At 46.2% G+C, this 16,474-nt stretch overlaps 1 protein-coding gene across 8 annotated transcripts; it reads left to right on the top strand.

The window, feature by feature from the left end:
• The first annotated feature begins 16 nt into the window (after positions 1–16).
• Positions 17–15,832, top strand: ZNF620 (zinc finger protein 620). 8 transcript variants are annotated; one of them, XM_082412928.1, is made up of 5 exons: positions 17–3,255; positions 7,841–7,914; positions 9,443–9,569; positions 10,041–10,154; positions 12,566–15,832. In XM_082412928.1, coding segments are annotated over exons 1-5 (1,320 nt in total). In that variant the 5' UTR covers positions 17–3,254; the 3' UTR covers positions 13,570–15,832. The 8 variants fall into 8 exon arrangements, with proteins under 8 accessions (XP_082269054.1, XP_082269059.1, XP_082269056.1 ...); XM_082412933.1 differs by lacking the exon at positions 17–3,255 and adding an exon at positions 4,359–4,432; XM_082412930.1 differs by lacking the exon at positions 17–3,255 and adding an exon at positions 4,359–4,432 and having other exon boundaries at positions 9,416–9,569.
• Positions 15,833–16,474: the final 642 nt, after the last annotated feature.

The following is a 16,474-nucleotide window of genomic DNA, read 5'->3' as shown; positions in this document are numbered from 1 at the left end:
CTCAGTTCCCTGACCAGGGATTGAACCCGGGCCACAGCAGTGAAAGCTGGGAATCCTAACCACTAGCCCACCAGGGAATTCCCTGTAGTATTTGCTCTTTATCATGCCCAGTTTTGGCCTACCATCAGTCTGCTCCTGCCTTCTGGGGCTACTAGAGTTGGAAGAGTTGGCAGAACATTTTGGGCTTTAGGGGGATGGCATTACAATGAGATGGGCCATCGTAATTCAACAAGTAGGGAAAACGCAAAGTCTCTGGGAGGAAGTAATCAGAAAAAGTATCCAATGATTACCTTCAGGATTTAAGGAGGCCCGTTTGGTGGGGCCAGTAGCAAATTTCATTGTGGGGAATCTGAGCCTTGGATTTTCTATTACCTTGATAATGACCATTATGAGGATCTTGTGTAACTAAGCTATAGTGCAAGGAAATAATCAGTGACAAGAATATGATTGAAAGGGGATGTGTTTTTTCTGTTTGGGTTTCTTTGCTGTTCCCATCCATATCATTGTTTACTTTTAGTGCCCACTCAACTATGTAGGTACAAAAAGTGACTTGGGCTTGTGCAATTGAGGGCAGGTGCCTGGGTGTATATCTAAATTATACATGGGGTGATGCTGTTGGCATCACACTGGGGAACGCCAGAGGGAAGGAGAAGAGAAACCCAACAGTGACTTGCTGTAGCTCCTGCCTTAGAAGAGAGCTCATTCCTGATCAGTTACCATACTTGCCTCAGCCTGTTATCACACCTACTCCACGTCCCCTATCATTCATTTGTGAGGGGTGGTGCTTTTGAATTAATTTCCTAATGAACGACTTTGGTAACACCAAAGAGAAGAGTTTAAAGGACGCTAATCTTACCAGACGTTATGATCTCACTGGCTTGGCCACACTGTCCATCCAGTGGTTAGAGGCCCTGACCTTTCTCAGAATCACTGCTTCAGGACAGTGTAGTGACATGGAAGGGTACTTTAAATAATTACATGGGGGTAAGTACTAAGAAAAGGATACATACATTGTCATTATAACACCATAAAATTAAGTCTGTAAGGGAGGGCAAAGAAAGGCAGTTTTGGTTTTGGTTTTGTTTTTCGTCAGGCTTATTGAGATATACTTTATAGACAGTAAAATTCACCCTTTTAAAGTATACAGTTTGGTGAGTTTTGACAAATGAATACATTTGTGTAACCAAGATACAGAAAAGTTCTATTACCCCAAAAAGTTCCCTCAGCACAGGGAGAAATTTAAAAGGTTGGCAGGATGTTAAGAATATTTTCTTTATTTTCATTCCTTGATAAAGTTTGTGCAATACATAGAATTCAGGGGACTAAAAGGCAGAAACCAAACTTACTTACCCAGCTGTGGTCAGAGCTTCCAGAATATGCAAAGATGCCTCATCCAGAATCGTTGTTAAGAAAAGCAGTCAAAATATAGGAAAATGACAGTAACTGTGGTTTCTTTATCATACATATTTCTGACACATGCACACATATATATGTGTGTGTGTGTGTCAAAAACATAATAATATATATTTATATGTAATATGTGTATATATATATGTGTGTAACTATATAAATTTTGTCCTATTTATTTTCCCAAAACACCATTAAACAGGAAGGGGCTCAGGGCACCTGGGAGGATTACAGCAAGGAAGGGTGGGGGTGAGAGACTCTAAACTAGCCAGACTTCAGAAAAGGGGAACTTCTAAATATAGTTTGGAAGGGAGCAGATTATACCATGAGAAGAAAGCAAGGAGTGAGGGAAAAGTAAACAGATCTGCTCTGGGCTGAAAGTGGCTTTTGAGTGCTCACAGCCAAGAGATTTATGGGTTTCTGACTTTGGTGACTTTTAGTTTCTCATTTATTTCCTCCTTTATTCATTAATTCAACAGGCATTTAGAGTTTTTTTCCTGTTTTTAATTGAATGTTATTACACAGCCTCCACAGCACCTACTAGGTGCTGAAAGGTGAGCGACGTGCCGTCCTTTCTGATGCAGGGACCAGCATTGCCAGGTGTCTGGCACTTAATTAGATACTCAGGAGTTTTTTTGAAAAGAGCCATAATGTAGCTCACAGAAAGGCCACGTGTAAAAATAAACTCACACATAAGTTAGTGTTCTGGGGCTTCCCTGGTGGTGCAGTGGTTAAGAATCTGCCTGCCAATGCAGGGGACACGGGTTCGAGCCCTGGTCCGGGAAGATCCCACATGCCGCGGAGCAACTAAGCCTGTGCGCCACAACTACTGAGGCTGCGTGCCTAGAGCCCGTGCTCCACAACAAGAGAAGTCACCGCGCTGAGAAACCCGCACAGCGCAATGAAGAGTAGCACCCCCTCACCGCAACTAGAGAAAGCCTGTGTGCAGCAATGAAGACCCAATGCAGCCAAAAGTAAATAAATAAATAAATAAAAATAACTTAGTGTTCTTTCAGGAGTTTCTATTTTCTCTGAAAGTGAAATAACAATATAACCAGCTGACCGCCCCGCGCCCCCCAATTTGCATGAGGACTGCCTGCTTCCCTCTGGAAAGGTATGTGGGTGTCACTTTACCTGAGTTATTCAGTTTTGAGACTTTTGCCTTTACCAGTGACTTGGCTTAGTACGTTATGTAGGACTCTGTTTCAGAATAGCAGAGACCTACTTGAATTAACTAAAATATACTTAATTCATTATAAGGACTCCTGTGTGCATCCTGACACCCAAGGGCAAGACTGCAGCCGGGAGGTCCGGAGGCTGGAAACCCAAGCAATCAGAACCACAGGCGGCACAGTCGGGCTCCGTGTCAGCAGGCTCCTCGCTTCCCATCTCCTCTCCCCTCTTTGAATTCCTGTTTTCTTCATCCCCGGGCACAAGGCAGAAGTTGCCACAGGTCCCACAGTTTACAACTCCACTCCAGGGGCCAGCCTGAATTGAGACTCTCCCAGACTTAATTCCAAACTCCTAGGAGAGAGAGTCTGAATTGCCCAGTTTTGGTGTTCGATTCTGGCCTACTCTCCTCTGGTGGGGGGTTGGGGGGTGGTTCATACAGTGTAATGAGGCTGCTGGGGCCCCACCCTGTGGTAAGGGGGCAAATATCCAAAAGGTATCTGTTGCTGACTTCTTCGATTACAATCTTCCCTCATTTCTATTGCTCCATGTCTCCTGGCAACGAAGATAACTTCAGGATATTTTTTTCCCTACTGCCTGGAATCTTTGGGCAATTTATCTTTGATAGTCTTCCATTGGATGTGTTGATCATCCTCCATTAACGTTTCCTGGCTCACAGTAAGCTCGGTCTGTGCATTCAGACTTTCGTTTGTTGTTGGCTTGTGACTGGCTGGCTTGGGGGTAGATTTGCTGGTGGGGTTATGTGAAGCGATAACCCCTCTGATTTCCTCTGTGCTCTGTGTTTGGGGTAGACAGGTACTTCTGGCTATGGGTTGAGTGAGGGTGAATCTCTGTGGCTCTTGGGCCTTTTACTTCGGGGTGTATGTGTGTAGTTGACCCAGCAGTGGCAAGGCTGGCTCCCTGGTTATAGCTCTCCATCTAGTTCATTTCTGGTTATAGTTCTCCCGCTTTTCCTTCTCTGTTCACAGTCACTCCAAAGTGGAAGCTGGGTTGTTGATCAGAAAAACAATGTGGCTGCATAATTTCTCCCTTAATCTAGCTACCACTGCCACACCTCTGGAAGGAATAAGCCTCCAGCAGGGTATTCCCTTCATCTCCCTTAACTGCCCCCGCCCCTGCCCTCATCCCGCCAAGCTGAGACTTCTAAGCAGCATCTTCAGGGAGATCTCATCCTGTACACTCCCTGTACCCTACACATAACAGAGATTAGGCAAGCTGTGAGGCAGACCTCTGTCTGCTCCTACAGTTCAGTTTAAATTGTAATGTGCTCCGCTGACAGCCCTCAGCATTTATAGTGTGAAATCGAGCTAATTCTCTAGTTTCTAGCCTTCTCCGGGAAAGTTAGCCCTTAGTATGTGAAATTTTGCCTTGTTAACAAGTTAGAAGGAACAGCGATTGAGCCAACTTCAGACTGTTAGGTTAATCTTTACCAGTCCACCCTTGGACTGTGTCCCAGGAATAGGGAGAGATTAAGAAGAGATACAAACATTTGTTTCCATATATGATGTCACATCCTGGAGGCCAAGAATCCCCGCTTTTCGATCACAGTTGCACCAGCCCTGCTGCGGCCCCATCTGCAGCCAGCCGCTGAGATCTAGGCAGGCAGGGTTGCCACAAGACCGTCGCTGCCGCCGCTGCCCATCTCCAACTTGCGGATATAGGGCCAGGCGAAGCGGGCGGGTCACGTGAGCGCCCTGGACCGGCACCACCGAGAGGAAACCTCCGGGCTTCCTAGAGCGGACGGTGGACTCCCGCCGTCCTTCCGGCTCGGCGCTGGCTGGGGGAGCCCGCCCTCCGGCGGGAGAGTGGACGCTTGTGCTGGACGTCCGCCGGGGTGAGCCCAGTCTCGGAGGCGCGGTGGCTTGGCGCGTTCGTGGTCTTGGCTGGCTTGAGAGCCTTGACCTGGAAGAGCCTGGCCGAGGAGGCCCGCGCCCCTGCCCGCGGTGGCGGCTTCGTTCGTCTTCCTCCGAAGGGCTGTCTGTGCCCGCCTTCTTTGTTGGCGCCTGGAGATGTCGGCGTCGCCTGCTTCCCGCCTCTCCGAGCGGGCGTGCGCCCAGCATCACCCACCGGTCCACTTGAGCATCTCTTTTTCCTGTTTTGATCCGCTGCCAAGCCTCCACCTGCATTTTGTGGTGTAGCCCCTCTCGGTCCAGGCGCCCTCTTTCTCTCCAGAGGAGACCTCTCTTGGTCATCGTGTCAAAGTGTCCAGGGTGAACTGAACTCAGCTTCGACTTGTACAGAGGTGACCCGGTCTTTGAAAGGGAGAATGAGAGAGTAGAGAGGGGGCGAGTGGAGACTCAGTAAAACAGGGAGGTCAAGTGAAACCCGTCTGGGTTTGCTAACTGGCGCTTATGGAAGTTAGGCTCCTACCCCCTCCCACAGAGACTGGGAGACAGAGGCCCTATCTTCAGGAGTTGGGTGGAACAAGCACTACATTCTTTAGACAACCTTGAATTTTCTCAAGCAGACCCTCTAAGAGGGGGTAGGGTCATCCTAGGGATGTGGCCTTGAACTGCTAGAGATGATGTTAATGTCTTGTTCATGTCTTCATAGGCCAGGGTTTGAAGACTAGCGGAGAAAGGGCTCAGAGGAGCCTGCCAAGAGTCTGGTCAAGGACAGAATCTTTGTCACTGGTCAGGGCCACTGGACATATTCAGTAAAAATTTTCTGTTCTAACCCAAGCAGTCACTGAGGCCAGGATTCTCCTCTAGCCGAGACTCAGTTCTGGATAATGTAGTGTTGTGGCATATTTTGAGAAGCCTTGTGCCTTGCCAGCAAGTGGATGGAGCAGTTATAACTCCGTGGGTGAGGGGAGGGGCCGGGCTGCCATGGAGTGGTAGGGCAGTCATTGTCCTAAGAGTTAAGGGAGTCCAGGGATGGTGGTGAGAGATGTGAAGGGGAGTAATGCACATACGGGCTGCGAGAGAGGGGCAGTTTCACTTGGAGCTCTTTTCTCCTTAGATCTGAGACTCTTCCTCTTCCCAAATCAGAGAACAGTGCAGGAAGCCAGGGGACAGCAGCCATGCTTCAGACAGCGTGGTCCCAGGTGAGCTGGCTTCCTGACAGCTTTTCTTAGATCAGCTCTCAGAGAAGTCTACGCCAGACTCGGGCCTGACTTGGGTTCCCCTTTGCCAGACAGCTGTGGATGTGTGTCTGTGCGGGTGAGGGTGTGTTTGGGGAAAAGTGGTTTGAGGTGAGATGAGATTATCCCCAGTGGGAGATACCTTTGGCTACGGAGAGGACATGATTTTCAGAAGATCCATTTAATTGCATGAGGTGGAAGCACCTGCCAGAAATCCACATCAGTTTCTACAGATGAAGTCTACCAACAGGCAGGTCTCCTGTGCCAGTAGTTCGCACCTGTCCTTGGAGGCCATGGAACTTAGAAGAATTTGGAAGACACCCTGGGAATGCTAGATGAGTAGAGCATGAATCTAGGAGGGGCAGGAGGAGGACTGCAAAACCGATGACATTAGGCAGTTCAGACAATTATTGGGGAAATAAAGGAGGACTGAGTAGTGCAGCAGAGGCTGTGGGGTGTGGAGCCAGAGAATTCTGTGTCATGTTTCCATGGTGTTTAAAATGCTTTCCAGCTCCCAGGAGAAACTGCACGGGTATTGGTTAATGGGCTTTTCTAGCTGTGTGGTCTCGGATTACTTCTAAACCTCTTTGGCTTCAGTTTCCTCAGTTGTAAAGTGAGGAACGTAACAGTACCAATCTCATAAGTGAAAATGAAAAGTGATGATGCTTATAAAGCCTTAGCACAGTTTCTAGCACCTATTAAGCTCCCATAAATCTTAGCTATTATATAAAGACCATTTAAGTGACTAGTGCAAGGAAGTTTAATTAATGAATATGAATTGATTGCAACAAAGTAATACATTTGTTTAATGTATTTAAAAACATACTAGTTCTTCCTTTTGGATTGCGGTTGCTGTCTAGATGATTCTGTTTGGCTTCAATATCTATTTATATGTGTAGTTACAAAAGGGAGCTGGGCTGGAGCAATGTGCAGCAGATGCCTAAGTGCAGGAGACTCTGGTTACACGGTGCGTGAAAGGCCCCCATCATTGGGCATTTGAGACAGCAGAGGAAAAGTCTCCGGATACTGTAGCACCTGTGGTCACAGAAGAGAAGCCATTCCTGTTACCATCCAGGCCCTCTGTCATGTAGTTGAACTAACTGAAGATGCCTTTGTAATTAAAACCTTTCTGGGTAGAAGCACTGAATTTCTCCAGGTTGGGCCTGGAACACACATCTGGGTATACGGTGGGAAAGGGCTCTAAGGCTAAATGTTAATAGCTGTTTCCCTACACTGTGTCACACATTGGAGCCCAAGCAGCACTTGTATCTCTAAAAACAACACAAACTTGTAAGCACTTATTACGTGCCAGGCACTACTGTAAACACTTTGCCAATCCATGAATTCATTTAATTATTAACCTTCAACAGCCCTTTGTGGTTGGTACCACCATCATACCCATTTAACAATGAAACAGGCAAGGCAATTTGCTGCTGGTCCCACAGCTAGTAAGTGGTACAGCGGCCAGGTTTTTGGACCAGGTGCTCTTTGCTCTCAACCCATACACATCTGGCTGTTGAAGTGATGGGCTCCACTCTTCCAATTTCCAATCCTTCCACATTGGTGTAGCCACAGAACCCAGGCCTCTTGGGCACGTGTGGAGCAATGGTCCCCTCAGTGCCTGGAAGGGCAACCAGAAGTAGTGAACGCCAGAGAACCCTGGGTAATTCCCAGGATTGAAACCATTCTGTGGCTTGAGCCAGCCAGACTACATCCCCCGGAGGAGCTACTGAATGGGGGCGCTGCAGGACCCGAGCCTCCGGCCAGCAGCTCTGTCCTTTGCCGTCTCCCAAAGTACGGACAGGACGGCTGCAGCTGCGCTAGGGAACCACAGAGATGGGAAACTTACCAGGTTCCTAGAGAGGAGGGGAGACGGTTAACGCACTTGCCACTGAACCTGTTGGAAGCTTTCCCAGAGGCCGGCTGCAGTCCCATGCTTTCTCTTCGCTTGCACCGCGCGGGGTTAGTGGCTTCCTGGGATGCGGGTGCCGGTGTCCGGGTAACAGATTCGCTTTTCCCGGGTGTAGTACCGGGTTCTCCAAACCCTTTGCCTTTGTGGTGACGGGGTAGCGGAATGGAAAGGGGCCGAGGCGGACAGAAGGTATTTGCAGGGTGCGAGGCAGCATCACTCTTACCCGTGCCTCTGTATTTTCCTTTCAGTGTCACATCTCAGGACCTGGAGGGCAGTGTGCGAAGCAGAGACGCCTGCCATGCTCCAGATCACCTGGCGCCCGGTGAGCGAGCATCCTTTCAGCCTCTGTGGCTCCCCTTCCCTGCCCTCTCATCCTTTTGATGTCAAGAGAGCAGGTGTCAGCTCTGCATCCAGATCCAGGTCCAGGCCTGTGGCTTCCGTTGTGCATCTGTCATTGTCGGGTGTGTTTGGGGAAGGGGAGGAGTTAAGGGGAGTGGAGAAATGAGAATCCCCAAACTAAGACATAATCAGGATGGAAAAAACAAGTGAGTGTGGGGGATTGGTTGGGATAGATTTGGCAGTTTGGGCTGAAAAATGGAAATGCACTAAAAAGTGGAAATCTGCATCACAGCATACAAGGAAGACCCTTTTCACTTCTGTCCACAAGATTGAAAAAGTCTTTGCTTGGATAAAGCAATTCTAGTAGTGTTTTTGTAGAATCCCAGGGCTCACCTCTCTGCTTCCCATCTCTCAGGAACTGGTGTCCTTCATTGCCTGATACCCAGTATCTTGAAAACCATTGTTTTATGTAATTTGTCTTATTTTGGTTCAGGCAGGAGGATAAATCTGTTCCCTTTGACTCCATCTAGATAAGAAGTGCAAGTTTTTCCTCAGCATTTAAAAAACATGGCTCCTTTTACTTTGCCATCTCGACTCCCAAGTCTTCATGTGTGTGTTGTTTTCCTTCTCTGAAAGCCTTTAGGATCTTTTTTTAAGTCTCTTTTTCTGAGGCTTCTCAGTGATGTGCTTTTGTGTAGGTATTTTTCATTCATTCCCTATATACTCTGGGGGTCCTCTCTCCTCCCTGGTGCTTTGAAACAGAATGTGTTACCAAGTTATAAATCAACTATACTTCAATCAGAAAACAAAAAAACCCCCAAAACAAAAAACAAACCTCCTTTTAAATAAATAAAAGCTCAAAAAAAAAAAAAGAATATTTTACCAAGTTAGAAAAAGCAGTTCACACTTAAAAAATATCCAGAGCTCATCCTTTGTTCTGTGGTGTGAATCAGGCTTTTTGTTTGCTTCCTCCTCCACCAGCAGTTAAGATTCAGCTTTCCCTTCTCTTCTGTGTCCGTTACCATTTATCCTTTTTCTGCCTTTCAAAATTCTGTTAATACCTCTAGTCTGATTTGACTCTTCTCCTGTTGGGCCTTTGTGTTCCAGTGACCTTAGCGGGATTAGGGAGGGAGTAGAGATCAGTACAAAAGTGCTGTGGGCTGTGTTTATACAGATTTCCCTTGTGCATGTTCACACAAAACCCACGTAGGGGAGAGGAGCCAGAGGGACCCATGGGCACACGGAGCAGGACACAGCAGAGTCGACACAGAGATCAGCAGGTGAAGGAAGGGCTGTTTGCTGGGGATGACCACAAGGGATGCAGTGAGTCCGGGGGTCCCCTATTGATGAGGGCAATGCTGGCTGAGGGCTGGCCCCTGCGGAGAGGGGTGTAGGGGGCTTGAGCACTGGATAGCTGTCCTCGGCAATAACACCAGCCCCAGTAAGTCTCTGCCCTTTACTTAGGCTCCTCTGCCCTCACACAGGGCTGGAGCAAGAACCTCTTGTTTCAGGAGCCCGTGACCTTTGAGGATGTGGCCGTGTACTTCACCCAGAATGAATGGGTCAGCCTGGATCCTGTGCAGAGGGCCTTGTACAGGGAGGTGATGCTGGAGAATTATGCAAATGTGGCTTCCCTGGGTGAGATATCTTTTCTCCCTGCTCTTGTCTGCCTCTGCCCTTTGAGCATCCTGGCTTCTTTCTTCTTTTGACTTGTGGGGTCTCTAATAACCCTTGTGGGTAGTTGCTTTGGAGGCTAAGCTCCCCAGAGGCTACTGGGCTGGGAGAGCCCTGGGTTCCCAGGTTTTGAAATCACTATCCTCTAACCCTGGGAGGGACTCTGCCCCATGCATGGAGGGAAGTGAAGAGCTGTCAGGAGCTCACCAGAGCCTTTGCCTCTGTCTTCAAGTTCTCTGAGTATTTGGAACTTGAGTAGAGGATTATTCCACGACTCTGCCCTGCTTTGTGGGAATTTTCTGTCCTCTAAGATGCACAGGCTGACTTCACTTGGTTTCTCCCCACCTGGCTCACTGGAGAAAAAGAGGGCTGAGAGGTGACCCTGCTTCATGATTCCCTCTACCTTTGTTTTCCTGTTTCTTTCTCCCTGGGCAGCTTTTTCGTTCACCAGACCTGTTCTGGTCTCTCAGCTGGAGCGAGGGGAAGTGCCATGGGGCCTCGATCCCTGGGAACCCATGGGCAGGGAGGCCCTCAGAGGAGTGTGTCCAGGTGAGTATGAGACCCTACCTTTCTTGCTTAGCCTGCTTTCTTGTTTTCACATTTCAGTATGCACAGAGTGTTTCCTCTCTTGTGAGACTGTTTTCATTCCTCTGGAATCGTTACATGTGATGCTCTGCATTCATAGTGGTTGCCTCCCTCAAGTGAGGAAGGGCCCTTCTCTTCCAAGAAGGGTGTGGCTGCAAGATTTCTTCGCGTGTTCACATTTGCCTCTCCACCTCACCACCTGCCAAGGGACACTGTCTGAGCAGCTCTTTTCATCCCTGTCATGTGGAAACATTTTATTTTTCCATCAGTTTGTTTTTGCAAAGATGAGGATGTCAGCCACCTTATGAGGAAAATAGACTTCTGGGGGCCTGTCTGGCAATCTGCGTATGCATAGGGTACATTATTTGTATGGGAAATTGAAGTATGTGTTCCCAAACACTAACTTAACAAATATTAAAAATTTATTTTTATAATGGAAATTTTCACACATATGCAGACACCAGCCCAGTGCACCCAGTGTACCCCTCACCTCAACAGTCCACCTATATCGTGCCATTCTTGTTTCATCTTCCCTCCATGGACACTTAAAAATATATGGATACCTCCCTGGTAGTCCAGTGGGTAAGACTCTGCACTCCCAATGCAGGGGGCCTCGGTTAGACCCCTGGTCGGGGAACTAGATCCCGCATGCATGCCGCAACTAAGAGTCCACATGCCACAACTAAAAAGTCTGCATGACGCAATGAAGATCCCCCGTGCTGCAACTAAGACCCAGTGCTGCCTAAATAAATAAATATTAAAAAAAAATATATATATATATATGTGTGTTTTTTTTTTTTTTTTTTTTAATTAATTTATTTATTTATTTATTTGGCTGCATCGGGTCTTAGCTGCGGCATGTGGGATTTTCATCGCCGCGCATGTGGGATCTAGTTCCCTGACCAGGGATCAAACCCGGGCCTCCCGCCTTGGGAGTGTGGAGTCTTAGCCGCTGGACCACCAGGGAAGTCCCTATGTGTGTTTTTTAACAGATGAACTTTTGAAGCAAAACTTGTAAATGAAAGTGAATGGCTTCCTCATTTTGAGAGGTATTGATATGAGAATTAGAAATCACAACATAGTATATATACACATATTTTTTTTGCCTTTGTTATTGTGCTTCACCCATTCTCTGCCTGTTAAAATTTCCTATGCTGTTCAGACTCTTTACAGAGAATGTCCATTAATAATGCACGTCTCAGGACTTCCCTGGTGGTCCAGTGGGTAAGACTCCGTGCTCCCAATGCAGGGGGCCTGGGTTCAATCCTTGCTCAGGGAACTAGATCCCACATGCCGCAACTAAGAGTTTGCATGCCACAACTAAACATCCCGCATGGTGCAACTAAAAGATCTCGCACGCCGCAACCAAGGTCCTGTGTGCCACAGCTAAGACCCGGCGCTGCCAAATAAATAAATAAATATTAAAAAAAAATAATGCATATCGCTCCCCACCGCCTCCGTGCTCCAGCCTCGTGTGCTTTTCTGGATATGACCCCAAGACTTCAGGTTGTCTGGGTTAAAAAAATATTTTCTAAACAGTTTGCTTGTAAACACATGAGGTTTTTCTCTGGCCCAGTGCTGATGATTATATTAGTTTTTCCTTTTTAGTTAGTTTAGGATTTCACATTCCATGTTGTTGTGTTAGACTGTATATACCTCCTGTATAGAGTTTTAGGAAAAAGGACAACGATCATTACGTGGTTGTCTCTAGGACTGATGTCCATTCTTGGAAGGGTTCTTCATGTGTCCAGTGCTCTTTTCTTTTAGAGGCAAGCCTGCACGTCTTCCCCTTCCTTCTGGATGCTGTGGTATTTGCCCTGCGTGGTCCCCTCAGCCGCAGCATGGGAGCCTGCTGCTTTACTAGAGCCAACTTGATGACAGAGGTTGGGTCTCTCTCAAAGATTATGACATGGATAACATTTTAAAAAATAAGCAGCTCTTAAGGAATTTCAGCCTGTGGGACCTTTTGTAGTACTTGAGCTGCTCGACTGGCCCTTCTTCTCCACTCTCAGCGGTCTTTCTCTCACCTCGGGCTCTCCATTCGTCACTTCTTTACATCTGCACTGATCCATCTGATCCCCTTGGGAGACAGCAATTGGTCCTTCTGCCCTAGTTAACAGACTCTGCTGTTTTCCAGTCTTCACGCTCTTCACGGGAATGCTCCTGGCCTCGCTGGCCTCCCTGGCCTCTTTCACAGAGTTCCACTTGTGGGGCTCTGCTGTGTGGTGGTCTTTGACCATTTGGTGTACATATTGGAAAATATCCCCTTACTCAGGGCAAATCAGAACCACTTGATCCTGTTTCCTCTTTAGCATAAGTATTTTCTTTTTGTGATATTGGGGGCTGACACTTGTATTTTCTTTTCATGATATCAGGCGGGGAGACCAGAACTGACAAGGAAGAATCAATGCCAAAAGAACACATTTCCAAAGAAGCAGAGTCCCACGGACTGACATTAGGAGGGCTGCCAGGGAATGTTCCCCAGCACCTTGGCTTCAGGAGCCGCCTAGAACAGCACAGCCACGGGATGATTAAGAGGACAAAGTCAAAGAGGAGAGATTTCACAGATGGGTCAACCAGGCATCAGGAGGCCTGTGCTGTGGAGAGCGGGGAGAAGTGTGAGAAACTGGGAAAATACATTAGTGTTAGCACACAACTCACTACGAATCAGACAGTTTCTAGCGGTCAGCTATCTTATAAGTGTGAAAAATGTGACAGATGCTTCATTCGGATGGCAGACTTCCACAGACATCAGAGATGTCACACTGGTGCAAAGTCTTTTGAATGCAAAGAATGCGGAAAATACTTCGGATATAATTCCTTACTTATCCGGCATCAGGTAATCCACACTGGGAAGAAACCATTTAAATGCAAAGAATGTGGGAAAGGTCTCAGTTCAGATATGGTCTTGATTCAGCATCAGAGAACCCACACTGGAGAAAAGCCCTATGAGTGTCGGGAGTGTGGCAAGGCCTTCAGCTGCAGCTCCGTCTTCCTCCAGCACCAGAGGTTCCACACTGGGGAGAAGCTCCATGAGTGTGACGAATGTTGGAAAACTTTCAGCTGTAGCTCAAGTTTCATCGTCCATCAGCGAATGCACACTGGGGAGAAACCCTACGAATGTAAGGAGTGTGGGAAACGATTAAGCTCCAACACAGCCCTGACTCAGCATCAGCGGATCCACACTGGGGAGAAACCTTTTGAATGTAAGGAGTGTGGGAAGGCCTTCAATCAGAAAATCACCCTGGTTCAGCATGAGCGTGTCCACACTGGTGAGAAACCTTACGAGTGTAAGGTGTGTGGGAAAACCTTTAGCTGGTGTGGAAGTTTCATCCTGCATCAGAAACTCCACGTGCAGAAGACATCTATCCAAGAGTAGCACTCTCCACAACTAGGCTCACAGTGCCTCTTCTTGTTTCTCCCCATCTTCATGCTTTTGATCAATGTCATCACTGCCTTTTCTGAACTGTGCTAATTCTATTTATTTATTTATTTATTTATTTATTTATTTATTTATTTATTTATGGCTGCATGGGGTCTTAATTGCAGCATGCAGGATCTTTCGTTGTGTCGCACCAGCTTCTCTCTAGTTGTGGCGTGGGCTCCAGAGTGTGCAGGCTCATTAGTTGTAGCTCGCAGGCTTAGTTGCCCTGTGGCATGTGGGATCTTAGTTCCCTGACCAGGGATCGAACCCGCATCCCCTGCGTTGGAAGGTGGATTCTTAACCACTGGACCACCAGGGAAGTCCCTAACTGTGCTAATTCTTAAACATCTGCTGCTTCTCTCTGCATAACTGCAACGCGTGCTCCTCTGGCCTGTCCCACTAGGATGTTTAATTCAGACTCTCAGCTTCCATCATGAAACTTTCCTCAGGTTCTCTTAACCCTTGTTTCCCCAAGATGAACTCTCTTTACAGTTAGAAAAGACAAGAAACAAACCCCCAAACTTAAAAACATCAAAGGAAGGTTTCCAGATTGAAAGGATACACCAAGTGCCCAGCAAGATGGACTGGGGGGAAACCTACATCAAAGACCATCACTGTGAATGATCAAAGCACCAGGTTTAAAGAGATGTTAAAACGTTTCTAGAGAGGGAAAACAAAAGATCAGGAGTAAGAATAGCATTGGATTTCTCAACAGCAACCTTGACATATGACAATGGTGTATGCCTTTGACATTCTAAGGGAAATGATTTCCACCAGAATTTTATACCCTCAAGTGTGAGTATAGAATAAAGACATTTCAGACCTTGTACCTCTTAAAACTTTATCTCCCCTGCATCCTTTCTCAGATGTGCAACCCTAAACAAGTGTTAAGAAAAAGGCAAGATATGTGGACCCTCTATTACAATCTGTATATTGGAAGTCTCCTAAACACAAAAATAGAGGGCCCCTGTCTGTGTGGAGCCATCTGCATCTTGGAAGGACAGTCCTAATAGGGTGCAGACTTCCAGAGACCTACCTTGGGTACAGTGCCCACCCTCACTACTTCTGACTCTGCAGTGACTCTTCACTACTCAATTGCAGTCTATGCCTTTGCAAAAAATGGGCTGTTTGTACACTTTGAATCAGATGCAAGGCCCTATTTGTCTTAAATTTGTCCATCTCATTACTGTTCCAAGTGACCTCCCATCAGCAAACATTCCCTTGCAATTTCATCTAGTTATTTTTTATGATCTGGAAGAAGCCACCATTATTTTCTGTTACCTGTGGTTACAAGAGAAGTAAATATGTTCTGTTGTAGCATCCACTCGTGCAGACAGCTTGACTTTGCCCACTGCAGGAAGCAGAGGGTAGTGGTTAATCATTCGGAGCCAGGCCAACTTTGGTATGAACCCAGGCGTGTGACCTTGGTTAAGTTATGGAAACTGCACTAATTTCCTTATCTGTAAAATAGGAATGACCGTCTACCTCACAGGATTGTGCTGAGGATTAACTGCATTAATACACACAGAAGTGGTTAGAACAGTGACTGGAGCATAATAAAAGTGTTATTTATTATCATAATATCATTGCTAAGTTTTGACTTATCATGTATATACCAGTGAAACAATCACCACAATCAAGATAATAAACTTAGCCATAACACCCAAAACTTTGCTTATGCCCCTTTGTAATCCCTCCCTCTTGGCTCTCCCCCAGCAACCACTGATCTGCTTTCTGTCACTGGGGTTTTTTTTTGTTTTTGTTTTGTTTTTTTGTTTTGGCTGTGCCTTGCGGCTTGTGGGATCTTAGTTCCACGACCAGGGATTGGACTTGGGCCCTTGGCAGTGAAAGCGTGGAGTCCTAACCACTGGACAGCCAGGGAATTCCTTCTGTCACTTTGGATTAGCTTTCCTTTTCTAGGATTTTATACAAATGTTAACACCTTGTATGTATTCTTTTTGGTCTGGTGTCTTTCTCAGCATTTTTTTGTGTGTGTGTGCCAAATCCTAACCACTAGACCATAGGGGAACTCCACTCAGTATAATTATTTTGAGATTCATCCATGTTGCATAATATCAGTGGTTCATTCCTTTCTATTGCTGAGTAGTGTTCTACTATTGATATACCACCATCTGTCCATTCACCTCTTGATGGGCGTTTGGGTTATTTCCAGTTTTTGGGTATTACAAATAAAGCTGCTGTGAACATTTGTGTTCAAGTCTTTGTAAGGATGTACACTTTTATTTCTCTTAGGTAAACACCAGAAGTGGAATGGCTGAGTCATAAGGTATGTGTATATTTAACTTTTTAAGTATCTTCAGATTGTTCTACCAAGAAGTTGTGCCACTTTACCTTCCTACCAGCATTGTGTGAGAGTTCCATTTCTAATACATCTTTGCCTACACTTGATGTTGTTAGCATTTTTAATTTTAGCTATTATAATAAGTGTGTAATGCTATTTCATTAAGGTTTTAATTCACTTTCCCTAATGACTAATGATGTTGAGCATGTTTTCATGTGCTTACTTGCCTTCCATTATGTCTTTGGTAAAGTCTCTGTTTATATCTTTTGCCTATGTTTTTACTGGCTTTTCTTTTTATTGATCTTTGAGAGGTTTTTATATATTATAGATACGGGTCCTTTTTCGTATATGTGATTTCCAAACATTTTCTCCCAGCCTGTGGTCTGTCTTTTCATTCTCTTAACAATATCTTTTGAAGAGCAGAAACTTTTAATATTGATGAGGTCTAATCTATCAGTTTGTTCCTTTATGGATTGTGCTTTTAGTGGCATATTTAAGAAATCTTTGCCTTACCCAATTTTACAAAGGCTTTTTCCTATTTTTCCTTCTAGGAGTTTT

Source organism: Balaenoptera physalus (genome assembly GCF_965194825.1).
Source record: "Balaenoptera physalus genome assembly, chromosome: 11".
NCBI lineage: Eukaryota > Metazoa > Chordata > Mammalia > Artiodactyla > Balaenopteridae > Balaenoptera > Balaenoptera physalus.
Note: the sequence above shows the minus strand (reverse complement) of the source record. Positions and strands in the feature narration are given on the sequence as shown.

Bases quoted from the DNA above. Each gene is read 5' to 3' on its own strand.
- ZNF620 (XM_082412928.1), top strand. The intron at 7,915-9,442 runs GTGAGCGAGCAT...CTCTTGTTTCAG, and splicing joins TCCAGATCACCTGGCGCCCG to GAGCCCGTGACCTTTGAGGA. The intron at 10,155-12,565 runs GTGAGTATGAGA...TCATGATATCAG, and splicing joins CCTCAGAGGAGTGTGTCCAG to GCGGGGAGACCAGAACTGAC.